The 14606-nt window shown below is 45.4% G+C and overlaps 1 protein-coding gene across 27 annotated transcripts in view; it reads right to left on the reverse strand.

The window, feature by feature from the left end:
- PCM1 (pericentriolar material 1) overlaps window positions 1–14606 on the reverse strand; it is a 79621-nt gene that overhangs the window by 51222 nt on the left and 13793 nt on the right. For 14 of the 27 annotated variants that reach the window (XM_072625628.1, XM_072625624.1, XM_072625635.1 and 11 more), the window contains 3 exons: window positions 11981–12161; window positions 4906–5015; window positions 4033–4249 (listed from right to left, as the gene is read on the reverse strand). In XM_072625628.1, coding sequence (XP_072481729.1) covers window positions 4033–4249; window positions 4906–5015; window positions 11981–12161 — 508 coding nt within the window. Of the gene's footprint in view, window positions 1–4032; window positions 4250–4905; window positions 5016–10160; window positions 10392–11980; window positions 12162–14606 lie in introns of all 27 variants that reach the window. The other 13 variants (XM_072625631.1, XM_072625618.1, XM_072625627.1 and 10 more) reach the window with 1 other exon arrangement.

Consider the following 14606-nt stretch of genomic DNA (forward strand, 5'->3'; position numbering starts at 1 on the left):
TCCTCTTCCCTGTTTTTCCAAATTCCAAACTTCTGTATGTAACCTAACTTCTTACTTCACCCCCATTTTATTTTCCTTTCTGTGTCTCTAACGTAAAAGGAACAAAGAGCACTAAACCTAAAATCAGAGGACCTGGACGCAAACCCTGGCTCGATGGGGTCTACCTATATGACCCTGAGTGAGTCACTAAATCTTTGAACCTCAGTTTCCATCTACAAAATGGCGGGGCTGAACTAGGTGGCCCTTCAACTCTATGTCTGTGATCCTCTGAGACCTAGCCTGGCACAATGAGGCTCGCCAAGGGGTCTGCGTTGTGCCAGTCACCGTCACTCTCCCTCCCCTTTGGGGGGGTGACAAAAGGAATGTATGATGCTATTATCACCTGGTACAGAGGAGGGGCTTAATACATGTCTACTGCACTGTGTGTATAATTGGGAATGATCCAACCACTCTAGAGAGGAACGTGGAACTATGCCCAAAGGGCTATAAAACTGTGCATACCCTCTGAACCAGCACTATCCCTGTATCATACAGAGATCAAAAAAGAAAAAGAGAAAGGATGGATTTGTACAAAGTATTTATAGTAGCTCTTTTTGTGGTGGCCAAGAACTGGAAATGGAGAGGATGTCCATCAATGGGAAATGGCTGAACAAGTTGTGGTGTATGATTGTGGCAGAATACTGTTGCACTGTAAGAAATGATGAGGGGGGAGGATCCTGGGAAGATGGTGGAGTAGGTCAGAAAATTCCAAGCTCTCCAGATTGCCCCCCAAACAAGAGCAAATAGCGCCTCAGAGCAAACACAGAGCTGTAAAAATAAACAAGAGCTGAGGCAGAATAGTGGTCATTCTGGCACAACCAGAGAAGATCACAAGAAAAATCCAACCCAAGGACCAAGGTTTGGTACCTGTGAAGTATAAACCCATGCAGGCTAGCTCTGCTGGGGCTAGCTGGGTTGGGAGGCTGCCTCAGCCGCAGGTCCAGAAGTTCCCCTCCCAGATAGAGTGGGGAGTTGCGTGTCTGAGTAGGGGAAGACTGAGAGAAGATTGAAGACTTCTACTGATAAGGGGTACCAGGTCCTGGGCAACAAGGAAGTAGCACACACCTGGTAAGTGCAGAAGCAGTGGGGCACGGACACTGCTGGCTGTGGGCACTCACAGGAGGATGGAATTCTTGGTTTCAGTTCCAGACCAGAGGAGAGAACCGAAGGAGGATTTGAGGTCAGAGACAACATCCCCTATGCCCTAGGACTAGAGGTAATTATAATAACAAACTGCTATAAATATATTTTTTAAAATATATCTTAAATATTTAAATATATTTAAAATAGATATAAAATAGCCCTAAATGAGCAGGCAAAAGAGAAAGAACCCAAACACAAAAAGTTACTATGAGAATAGAGAAGACCATGGTTCACCTTCAGAGGATACTGAAGCAAAAAAAAGCCTCTCCTCCTCCAAAGAGTAATGCCAAATGGTCACCAGCCCCAAAAGAATTCATAGAAGAACTTAAAAAAGACTTTAAAAATCAAATGAAAGAGACTGAGGAAAAAACTGAAAAAAAAAGGAACAATCCAAGAAAAACACGATTATGAAAAGAAAGTCAACCGACTGGAAAAGGAGAGTCAGAATCTATGACTCCTTAAAAAGGAATTGGTCAAAGGCAAGCCAGTGAAGTTCTAAGAGACAAAGAAATAATAAAACAAAACGTAAAGAATGAAAAAATAGAAGAGAATGTGAACCATCTCATTAAAAAAACAACTGATCTGGAGATCAGATGAAGGAGAGAAAGCCTAAGAGAAACCAAACTACCTGAAAGCTACAGTCATAAAAAGAATCTTGACACAATAACACGGGGAATAATTAACCAAACTGTCCTCAAGTGTTACAACAAGATGGTGAAGTAGAAACAGAAAAGAATCCATCAATCATCACCTGAAAGAGACTCTATGATGAAAACCTACAGAAGATCATCATCCAATTCTGAAACGCCTCCCATATGGGGGAGCCACAGTTAGCATCACACAAGACCTAGCAGCTGTGACATGACAAGACCACATCAAAGAGCAGAAGAACTGGGCTGCACACCCAGCAAGTGAAGCATAATCCTGAATGGAGAAAGGAAAAGACATTCGATAAACTGGCAGACTTTCAGGAACTCAACAGAAAATCTGATCTACAAGAGCCAAGAGAAGTATAAGGTCCACATCAAAGACTAATGACAAGGGACTCAGTAAGGAAGGACTTTTACTTTCTACATGAGGAAATTTATAAAACATACGTCTACGATTACTGTCAGTAACTGGGTAGTTCAAAAGAAGGATTAGGGTGGAAATGAGTATGATGTGATTCTAAAAAGCAACCAGCTAAAAAGGTAAAAAGAGTAATTAGGCTAATGAAATGTGAGAAGAAGAACGACCCAGAGGCATTGTCCGAGGGAGGCGGCTGGTCATTCTGGGACCCTGCTCTCCTCGGGCACCATACATCTACATCTAGAAGGGTATAAAAGTCTTCTAAATCCAGGAAGGAATGAAAGGCCAAGGGGACAGGGAGGGAGGAGAGGATAAGGGAGGGATCTTAGAGGGAAGCCTATTCACATCAGATCTGAGTTAAAGAGAGAACAATAAGAAATACATTTAGAAGGGAATAAGTCTAACTTTACAAAGCAATAAAAGGATGAGGAAATAGGATGGGGGAGAGGACAGGAGGGTGTTTAGATTAATGGAGGGATCTTCAGAGAGGGGTAGGTTAAGTGAGAGGAGGGCAAGGTAGTGGGTAGAAGCAAAGTCAGGAGAATAAGAGTCAGGAGAGATACACACAAACATAAAATAAAGATCAGGAGTAGAATTTATTAGGAAAGAAAAGCAGTAACCATGATCTCCGACCAAGTGAAGTCTAAAACAGACTTAATCAGCAGAAAAAAATGAGGAAACTACACTATACGTCAGCCACATTAATCAATATTGTTTTAGATTATCCAAAATAACCAGGCAGCACACGTGTTGTAGGAAATGACGAGTTGGTGAACTTAGAAAAATATGGAAACAACTGACCTTAGGAAGGAAGATGTCATCCACCCTCAGAGAAACAGAGGACGGACTAGAAGAGTCTTACGTAGATGTCTGTGAATGCATATGTCTACATATGAGCACACTTACAGACATCTAAGTACAGGCATGTATACGTAAGTGTATGTAATGCGTATGTATACATGTTTATATTATGTGCATATACATGTACGCTTAACTGTAGCCTTCCTGGGGGAGGGCACAGGAGAGAAGGAAAGAAAACTAACAAGGAAGCAAAGGGGGAGAGCAGAACACAATGGATAACATCTATTACACAGGCTTTCTGGAAACAAAAATTGATTGCAGTGCATTTTGAATCCTCTCACGTTCTGCTGCACACATGGCAACACTTTTTTCCTTTTCTTATTGTGTACTTAAGTTTTAATATTTAAGTTAAAAATAAATTTAAAAAAATATGAGGATGGTTTCAGAAAAACCTGGGAAGATGTGTATGAACTGACGCAAAGTGAAATGAGCAGAACCAGGAAACCACTGCAGACGGTAACAATGCTGCACAAAATTAACCACGAACGACTCGGCTGCTCTGAGCCAAACAATGGTCCGAGACAATCCCAAAGGACGGTCCATCTCCAGAAAGAGAAACGATAAACTCAGGGAGCAGAATGAAATAACGTTTGTTTTCTCTCTTTTTCTTACTTTTTTTTGTGGAGCGGAGAGGAAGAAACATGGCTAACTGCATGGAGAAATCTGTATGACTTCATCTGTATAACGGACTTCATATTTCTTGTCTTCTCAGCAGGGTGTGGCAGGGAGAATTTGGAACTCAACATCAAAGAAAATCCCCAAATAAACCAACAAACGAATGAATGAACAAACGTGTGTCTGCTGACTGAGTAGACTTTTCTACACAGCTACACTTTGGTCTGGGAGGATGTCCTGTCCCTCCCCACTACCTAGCAGCCTCCCTGCTCTGTGGCTCCCTGGGGCTGACCTAGATATACTTACAAGCAGAGTTATTTAGGTGCTGATCACGAAGTGTGTGAAGTTCCCCAAGCAATTTGTCCATTTTCTGTTTCTTTTCCTGCAACACTCGCATTTTGCTAAAAAGTTGAACTTTCTCATCGGACAGCTGTTCTGAGACAGATGAATTCCTGCTTTGGGAAACTTCCCTGGCTAATGAAAGGCTTTCTGCTTGTCTCCTATTATCTGGAACAGCTGGAGCCTTAAAAAGAAAAACAATATATATATGCTTATGTGTTATAAGTATTAAATTACCTTGAATAAAGTAAGTTTATTTTCTGGCTTGCTTGGTGTTTTACACTATAAATAGGCCCCAGAGGGGATTAGTTGCCTCTGTCAAGCGAACCTCTGTGAGGGAACCAAAGGCTACTACTAAGCTAAATGACCTGCCACTACTCCCCAGGCACTATTGAACCCTCCCTGTTTCATGGGTTGGCTATGCCTAGCCCTGGGCATCCAGAGGAGGGGCTGGTAATTTGACATCCTTTCTAGCAAGCTCTACCAGAGTAATCTCAAGCACCCATCCTCCTCCTCCTCCTCCTCCACCATCACTCCAGCACCATGGCACCCCATCTTTTCCTACCGGCCAATAATCACCTTCACTACTTTCCTCTAAAAAAGCTCAAATTATACACATTTTCCCATAAAGATCTTTATGAAGTCTGACTTACAGTTCTCCCTAAATGGCACATGGGGATATTCAGAAACAAGTCATGGTCATTTAAAAGAAATAAAGACGAAAACAACCCACCAAGACAAACCCTCCAACACACATGTGCATCCCAGGAAGTCAAAGGGCTCTCTTTTTAAGGAAGGTAGATTACTGCCTAATTCTGTGCTATTTAAGATGAAAGGTACCTGAGAATCATGTAGCTGATTATGAAAACGCTGAATCAAGTCATTCAGTTCCTCGTTGAGCTCCGATGTTATACTAATACCAGATATGCTGCCTGTAGTTTCCGTTACAACTGGAAAGCAAACAACACAACTCATTTCATTCCCATCGACCTTGGGAGAAAGAACAGCTCACCAGAGAGCCCCTCCCTCCTTCCGTACCCCCAAGGATAGCACCTCCTGGCTCAAAGGCTCTTGGTTTTCCTAATGGCGCAGAAGACTCACAACATGAAAAACACCAACACTAGCAGCAGCTGGTGTGTACACAGTGCACTAATTTGGGGGATCTCACTTGAACTACAACTGAGAAACAGAGGGCACAACGGTAACTATTCCCAATTTACAGATAATGGAGTGTGGTAGTGACTGAGATTAACACTCAGCCCTCTTTCTACTGAGATGGATGCCCAGCCCCTAGCACAGTGCCAGGGACACAGCAGAAGCTTAATGAACGCACAGAGCAGCTTCCTAGATGGGATCCCTGCTCTTGCTCATCATGATGGCATCTTCAAGCCAGAAGCGCTGCCCTTAAGACATCAGACCAACCGTTGGTCCAACACCCTGGAGCACAGTGCTGGGGCTGGGAGAGATACAAAGTGGAGGAGTGCAGCTGGGTGGATAAGGAGGCCTATCATCCTGCATGATCCACTTAGCCCTGGTGCTCTCTGCCTCTCAGAAGCTCCACAGCCCCCCAAGAAGCAGGCCTGGCCCAGCAGGCTACAGTCCTCCAACTTCTCTCCCATGCCCCCCAGCCCTGTCTGAGCTTCCTTCTGGATGTTGTCTTCCCCCACTGGATTGTGAGGGATGCCTTTCTCTCTTGGCTTTGTAACCCTTGCACTTAGCATGGTGCCGGGCACAGTGATATTAAGTCAATGCTTCCTGAAGGACAAATGGAAATGGGAGGGAGGCAGTCTACTACAAACTGGGCACTCACTATGGCAAAGCAATCCTTTCAATGTCCAGACGAGGCTCTCCCCCTGTACAAGTGGCTGGCCCAAACCTCTCTTAAATGCATGCGCAGGGTCTTTTGCTGAGCACTATGTGAGGTTGGGGACTGTGAGTGGCTTTTTCTCCCTCGTTCCCCATTTTTGAACCTAGGCTTGGCCTGTAACATGGTCCACATATGGGGACGCCATGATCCATGTGAAGTACCAAGAAGGTCAGGGGAGGTGGATGGGAGGTTGCAGAGGCAGGCTGGCACCAGGCTGCCCAGGACTTTGAAAGCTCTCGCCAGGCAACAGGAAGTCACTGGTGCTTACTAAATAGGGGGATGGCATAGCTAAACATGTCCTAGAGGAAAATCACCATGGCAGCTAGATAGGAGATGGATCAAAGTAGGGGAGAGACTTGGGGCAGAGGCCCAATTAGGAGGCAGCCATCAAGTGCCTGCTGGGATTTCTTCCCAGACATTCCACTGCATCTCCAAAATGAAGGCCCTCCCCCCCCCCACTCTGTTAGTGGGGTTGCCCTCCTTCCAGTCTCTCAGGTTTCCAACCCTGGAGCCATGCCCAACCAAATCTTCCCTCCCCCTCCACCCCAGGTCATATAGCTTCCACGCCCACACCATAATGTCACCTGGCTCCCACCTTAGTTCCCGGCCTCACCTCCTAGAGGGACTTTCATGCCACAGCCTGATTGGAGCCCCCATTTCCTTTTCCACACCCACAAAAAACAGTCTTGCCTGAGGAAAGGTCTCCCCAAGGCACTGTGCTGCTCAGGTATCTTGAGGGTCCCTAGTGCCTCTGAGAATAACCATACATGCTTCCCCAGGAGACAGTGCTGTCACAGTATCAGTTCTCCTTTGTTGAATCCACATTACTCGCCAAAGTCCTGCCAAACTGACTCGAAGCCACTTCCTCAAACCTCCGCCATCTGTCTCCAATGTCTACAACTCACATCCTTCTCACATCCACCTCTTCCTTGAAGGCATGGCTCATAGTAGAAGCTTTTCTGATCCTGCTGCCCATTACTGCGCTCACCCTCCCTAAGGCAGTCTGCATCCAGTCCTCTTTTTATAGACTACATCCCCAAGTACCACAAGTTCCTTGAGGCAGAGTCCATTCTTTCTTCTTTCATTGGGTGCCCAGTACCCCAAAGGTACTCACAAACACCAAGACTAGTTTGATGAAGATGATGGGGAAATTCAGAAGCTGCTAAATGAAAAACGAGAACTCCACAGGATTTACCAGCAGGATAGTTCATCCACCTCTAAGAAGGCAGCGTTTAATTCCATCAAAAGCAAAGCTTAGAGAGATGTAGGATTCCTGGTTCAGTAAGAAGGCAGATGAAATGCAGTTTTATGTTGATAGTAACAATCCAAAGCACTTTTACGATTCCCTGAAAGCTGTTTATGGACCAAAAACTTATTGTGCATCACAACTACTCAGTGCTGATGGAGTCACATTGATTAGTGATAAGGACATGATCCTAGAGAGATGGGCTGAACACTTCCATAGTGTTCTCAACAGACCATCATCAATCAATGCTGAGGCCATTGACCATTTACCTCAGGTTGAAGTCAATCTCTCCTTAGCTGAACCTCCAACTGAAGAAGAGGTTTTGAGGGCCCTTAGGCTCCTTTCATGTGGCAAAGCACCAGGTGCTGATTCTATTCCAGCTGAGATTTACAAGGTAGGGGGACCATTTGCTCATACAAAAACTGATTGAAATTTTCTAGGTTATATGGCAAGAGGAAGTTATCTTCCAGGAGTTCAAGGATGCCTCCATTGTCCATCTCTTTAAAGGTAAAGGGAATATATTGTCCTGCAACAATCACAGTGGGGTCTCTCTCTTAGTCATTGCTGGCAAAATTCTTGCCAGAGTCCTCCTTAATAGGCTGATCCTTCACTTGGCAGATGAAGATGGTCGTATACCTGAGAGCCAGTGTGGCTTCAAAAAGGGCCAAGGAACAGTCAATATGGTGTTTGCTGTCTGACAACTTCAGGAGAAATGCCAGGAGCAGAACAGAGGTCTGTACACAACATTTGTGGATGTGACCAAGGCCTTTGACACTGTTAGTCGTGAGGGCTTATGGAAAATTATGTCAAAATTTGGTTGCCCAGAGAAGTTCATCAGTATTGTACATCAGTTTCATGATGACGTGCTTGTCCGGGTTCTGAATAATGGACAATGCTCTCATACCTTCCCAGTCACCAATGGAGTGAAACAGGGCTGTGTGCTTGCTCCTATGCTTTTTAGCATGATGTTTTCAGACATGCTGTCAAATGCTTTCAGTGAGGATGAACACGACATCAAGGTCAACTACCGTACTGAGGGTAGGTTCTTCAATTTGAAAAGGCTACAAGCCAAGACCAAAGTTCAGGGAGTATTGGTGCATGATTTTCTGTTTGCAGATGACTGTGTACTCAGTGCAGCCTCTGAAGCTGAGATGCAACAAAGTATGGATCACTTCTCTGCTGCCTGTGCTAATTCTGGTCTGATAATTAACACCAAGAAAACACAGGTGCTCCATCAGCCACCACCACACAATCCATGCGTAGAACCATTGGTTACAACAAATGGAGAAATTCTGAATGCTGTGGATAAGGTCACTTACTTTGGTAGAGTACTTTCCAGGGATGCACACATTGACAATGAGGTTGATGCAGGCATTGCCAGAGCTAGCTCAGTATCTGGGGGGCTCCAAAGAAAAGTTTGAGAGAGAAGAGATATTACACTGACTATCAAACTGAAGGTCTACAGAGCCATTGTGCTGACCTCATTGTTATATGCCTGTGAAACATGGACAGTCCACAAGCACCATGCCAGGAAACTGAATCACTTCCATTTGAACTGTCTTAGGAAGATTCTGAGCACCATCTGGCATGATAAGGTACCAGACTGAAGTCCTTGCTCTAGCTGAACTACCAAGCATTCAAACTATGGTTCAGAGAGCGCAACTCCGATGGGCTATTCACGTTGTTCGAATGCAAAATGTATGCTTGACAAAAAGACTATTTTATGGAGAACTCACATGGGGCAGGCAATCACACGATGGTCAGAACAAGTGATACAAGGACACTCTCAAGAACTTTGAATTTGACTGTGCCAACATGGATGACACTGGCACAGGACCACTCAGCATGGTATGCCCACATGAGAAAGGGTGCTGTGCTCTATGAGCAAAGCAGAATTGAGACAGCATAAAGTAAATGCAGGATGCGCAAATTTGGCGTATCCACCCCAAATGTTCACATGGACTATCTGTGCCCAACCTGTGGTAGAGCATTCTGAGCTCGCATTGGTCTGGTCAGCCACAGTCGGACACACTGAAACTTCACTTTATCATAGTGATGTCATTTTGGTCCTCTTCAAAAAGGAAGGACAACAATCAACCAGCCCAGTACCCCACACATAAGAGGCTCTTAATCAACTGCACAATGAGGACAAAGGTCCAAATCTCTATAATCAAAAGACTGGCTGAAAGGGGTGGAGCACCATATTTACTGTTTCTCTGGGCCAAGCCCTGAGGGCACCTCAGACCAGGCAGGTCTTCTCTTAAAGGAGACTCTAGGGCAGTGTTAAGGCTACTTGAGATTCCTTAATAGCCAGATGATCAAAGAATTCTGTTCAACAACCCGCTGGGCACTGATGGTAAATGAAGGCTCAAACTGGGAGATCCAGTCTTGCTCAGTGTTTTCCATTCACTGGTCAAATTTACGGCCCCAGATGAAAGGCTCTTGAGCACCAAAAAGAGGTAAAAAGTAACTGACAATTGTTTAATAAATAAAAATACAAGAGAACATAGACATAATGTGTCTCTGTAAGTCAATATGCAGCCTCAAGGGCCCGTTGTCTGTTAAGAGTCTGACGTTGTCTTGGTCAAGGTCCAAATGGGTTTCTTGGGACTGAGGACCCAGTCAGACACTCCAGACACTCCTGAGAGGAGCTGACTGCATTAAACAGTGGAACAAAACAGCACCTCCTCAAACTGTGATGACTCAAAATACATCAGCCTGCCCATGCCTTGAAGAAGAACAGAGGAGAAGCAGAAGGCACAGTCAGGCCATGAGGGCAGTCAGCAGGCCAGGCTGCCTCTGGGGAGACCAAGATGCTGCTCTCAGCTCAGGCACACAGCCCCATTCTCCCAAACCCAGCATTTCAACACAGGGCTTCCAAGGACATTTCATGCATCACAACCTTAATCTCTGCAGAATCCAGCTGCAGATGACCCAGAGGCAAAAACAAAACAAAACAAAACAAAAAACCAAGCCACTTACAGCAAGTTGGATAGGCTGCAGCCTTCTTCCACTGGGGTTCTAAGGGCTGAAGGCTACTAGTTCTGAGGAAATGTCTGATCAGCAGAGGAGCTAGGTCTGCCCTGGAGTCAAAGCAGTGAGTGGCACAGTGGTGGCCTTGGGCTGCAGTGGCATAGGGACAGCCATGCCAACAGGAAGGGCTGAGCCTCTGTGGAAGGTCTAGAAAGGGGGAGCCCCCTACCTGGGGGGGATCTGCAATGAGGAATGCAGAGCTCTGAGGATGCATGGAAAATGTTTTCTAAACCGTATTAAAAATAGTAACATATAATTTATGTTTTGTATTCACATAAGATATTTCTGCCTCCAAGACATTTCTGAGATATATGGAGAATTTGATTTTAAATCTATGCCACAATTCTTTATGATACTGAAAAACCCACAATAAAATACACAATGCACATTTTATGGCTTTACTTTACTTTTAAAATCAGAGACAAGCTTCTTTAAATTTATTTTCTACTCTCTGGAATATAGAATGATGAGATCAGGAAATGAAAAGGACCCTAGAGATGACTTGGTCCCACCAAAGTCAACTGAGGTTCAATGGCTTGTCCAAGAGAACTCTCCCTATTCACTGGTTCCTTCTTGACCACCTCCAACCATGCCCATGGCTCCTCTGTTCTCCAAAATCCTCTCTTGAGCCTTCCATCTCTGCTGTCTCTCTCTCTCTCTCTCTCCAGAAGTTTACAACGGGTCCCTCTATTTCCTCTCCTCATACTCTCTGCATCCCACCTCCTCATTCCATTGAATCTACTCTCACCAAAGTGACCACTGATCTCTTGGTTACCAAAGCCAGTGGCCTCTTCTTGGTCCTCTTGCTCTTTGGAGATCCCTCAGGACACCCCCTCTGTCTCCTGGCTCTCCTCCTCCCTCTCTGACAGCCCCTCCTCTGTCTCCTTTGCTGGATCCTCCTCCAGGTCATAGCCTCTCACCGTAGGAATCCCTCAGGGCTCTGTCCTGAGCCCTCTTCTCTTCTCCCTCTAGACAGCTTCACTTGGTGATCTCCTCAGCTCCCAAGGGTTCAATTATCATGTCTATGCTCATGATTCTCAAACATACTTATACGGATCTAGCCTTTCAGATATCTCTGGTCTCTCATGTCCGACTACCCATTAGACATCTCAAACTGGATGTCCGGTAGACACCTTGCCCTCAACAGACTCAAAACGGAATTCATTCCCCCTCCACCCCCTTCTCCACTGCTGTAGAAGATACCACCAATCCTCCCAACTCCTCAGGTTCACAACTTGGATATCAACCACAATTCCCCATTTTTTCTCTCTTCTCTTAAATCTGGTTGCTAAATCATGTCATTTTCCTCTTGGTAGAACATACCCCCTTTTCTCCTCTGATACTGTCACCACCCAGGTGCAAGCCCTCTGTCAAAGAAAATGGAGTCAGAAACACATAACCATTCTTAATTTCACATTTAACATGGCAGTTACTATGAAAATGAGAAGAACTGGATCTTTTTATTGAATTGCTTGGTATCAGGACTTAACTCATCAACGAGAACACATCCATGGCATCAGAGACTACAGCCACTTTGTTCAGTCCCAAATGATTTTTTATTTGGCTCAGCCATGGACAAGCGGTGAGTACACATGTGGACAAGTGGTGGGAATGGGAGTCCTAAGGATCCTGTCCCTACAACAGGGTGCACAAATCCTGCACCTCACTGCCCAGGAGGTGCTAAACAGAAGACACAGTGGGCTGGGCCTCAGTCTCTGACTTAGGGGCCCAATGGGGGTGGGGTGGGGGGGTTATCCTCCAACACTTACCGGAATCATCCATCACCGAGATGGCTTGCTCAGCTTTGTGCTGCAGAGCCAGGAGGGCGGCTTGCCTTCCTTGCAAAGCTCTCAGCTCCTCCTGCTGTTGTAACATTCTCTTTAACAAATCATGCTGTTTCTTCAAGTTTTCCAGCTCTTCCCTTGGCTGTTGCTGCTGAGGATCTCGGGCCTGGAGAATAAATCAAACCATGCTTAATTTCAAGCTGTCCAATTGTTCGACTACACCCCGACACACAACCAAATCTTCAAATACTATTAAAGAGATAAGCCCCTCTGAGATCTGAATGGCCACAGAGGGTGAGGCACAAAGAAGGAGACACAGGGAGGGACCAAGGAAGAGAGAGCAGACACATTGGGGGGAAGATAAAAGGAGAGAGAGGGCACACATGAGCAGAGGCCTATAGAAGGAGCAGAAAAGTGCAGAAGGGAGCAGTGCCCGAGCGCCCTCTCCTTTAGACAAGCCACTTCCTCTAGCTGGAACCAAAAACAAAACCTTCCCAATCCCTTCAGAAACACCCCCAGCACTCCTAACCCAGGACGGAAGCAAAAGCATTGTTGGATACTTCTAGACGCTAAAGTTTTAACTCAACTACATGAAACTTTAGGAGTTAACTTTATCTTATTAATATACAGTGGATAGCCTCACATGATGGAAATAGCTTGGAAATACGCAATGTTCCATTGCAGGGGAAAGTCACTGGCCTTCTAGTTTTTTCTCTCAAAATGAGGATGCCATTACCGGCCCTGATGCTGCACATCAGAGAATCCAGTTGCTCACTAACACCAACAGGGTTAACCTTGGTGTAGTCCTGCCCTATCCTACTTAAAACTAATGAGAATATTTTAAATTTCATTCTGAAAACTCTAGTTAAATAAAGGCCAGAGGAAAAACATGACTTATTAAAGCTGCACATCTATGCATGAGGCCCCTCAAAAGATACAATAGCTTAATGTGCAAGTCAGAAAATGGTGGCACAAATTTTAACAGATTTCTTTTACCACCGACTTTCTGATATATTTTCTAGTGAGCTATCTTAAATAGAATATAAGATGCCTTATACCTCGCATTTTTATTAGAAACTTTCCCCTAAATTTGAATTTACACTTAGTCAACTTTAAAGTACCACCCCCAAAAAAGTCTTATAGGGTTAAATGGATAATGATCTCCAAAGAGTCTGCAAAAGAGAATCTAAGCTGTTCACTGGTTTATACTTTCTCTTTGCACTGAACTGTTTTACAGATATGTTTTAGCTCTCTGGAGAAACCAGAGAGAAGAAAAGAAAGTCACTTCTGTGTGACTGTCTCTACCAGTTCCCATTCACAAACACTTACGTACTGGTCAGGATATGAAGAAATAACATCCTGAGTGAGAGTAACCACGATTTACAGCCTTCTAGAACACAGGCCCCTCATTAGCTCCTGGCCCGTAAGAGGTCTCTGCAGGCCCCTCTGCCACAGAGATCCTTCCTTTCTGTACTAGGACTCCCAATGAAAAGGAGTCAACCAATATTTGAAGAAAAGGAGCATATGAAATAGCTAATCCCACCCATGTCATATTGTGGAAAGCTACACCGTCTTCTCTATGTGTGTACGGGACCTGCAGGCAGCTGGCGATAAATGTGGTCAGCTCTGAACCTGCCTTGTCAGCAGAGATCGGGGACGGGATGTTCTGGCGATGCAATTAAGGGCAAGTCAAAGGAAGAGGGAAGAGACAAGTGACACCCCAAGCGATGGGGGGGGTTCCACAGTCCAACCTTGCCTGTCCTGCAGAACCTGACCACACATACTGGCTGGTGTTCCCCACTCAAAACCCCATTTCTCCTCATCAGCCATGTGGGCACCCCACATGCATCCAGGGTCATCTCAGCACAGGGAAAGAAGCTCTGTTAGCTGGACACAGCCTCTGTACTGAAGGCTGAAGGAAGGGGCTGCCACCCTCTCCTACATGTCTGGTTCACACTCAGTTTCTAGTAAGAACTACAGAAAACAGGAGTAAGATATAGGGATGAGAGAGACAACAGAAGGGAAGGGAAACCCCACAAAAGGCTGGTAAGACCTGAGGTGGGACTCAAGGTTACAATGTACCGTGATTCTACACAGATCCTGTTTTACCGAAAGGTACCCAGCGTTGTATCAGCCTTTTTGGTCGCTACAGAGGACTAGGCAAGTGACTCAGGGAAATCCTCTACAAAGGACCATTTGATCCCCTTTCTAGGGAGCGATGGGCATTTTAGCCTTCCACAGCCCAGAAGCATAACTAGATGAGGCTGTTGGACACCTTACATGTCCCCCCCACTGAGAATCAGGCAGTCAAGAAGGCTCTGCTTGGAGTCTGGCTCACCAGAGCTTTCTGAGGCCAATGCTCGCAGGCTGCCAAGTCTCTCCCCTTGGTAAGGCCACTTGGAAAAGTGTCCCTGAGGCCCCATCTTCCTCTGATCACTCATAGTGGGGATAATGCTGGACACAGGCCAGGAAGGCTCAGAACCAGGAGTCTGCTTTCGAGGTTGCATTCAGAGACTCACCACTAGCTGAAGTCTGGCCCACAACTGGGAGATTAAGTCTCCCTAAAATAAAATGGTAGAATGGAAAAGAAGAGGGCAGAGGGGGCTGAGCA

Source organism: Notamacropus eugenii, chromosome 7, assembly GCF_028372415.1.
Source record: "Notamacropus eugenii isolate mMacEug1 chromosome 7, mMacEug1.pri_v2, whole genome shotgun sequence".
NCBI classification, from domain to species: Eukaryota; Metazoa; Chordata; class Mammalia; order Diprotodontia; family Macropodidae; genus Notamacropus; species Notamacropus eugenii.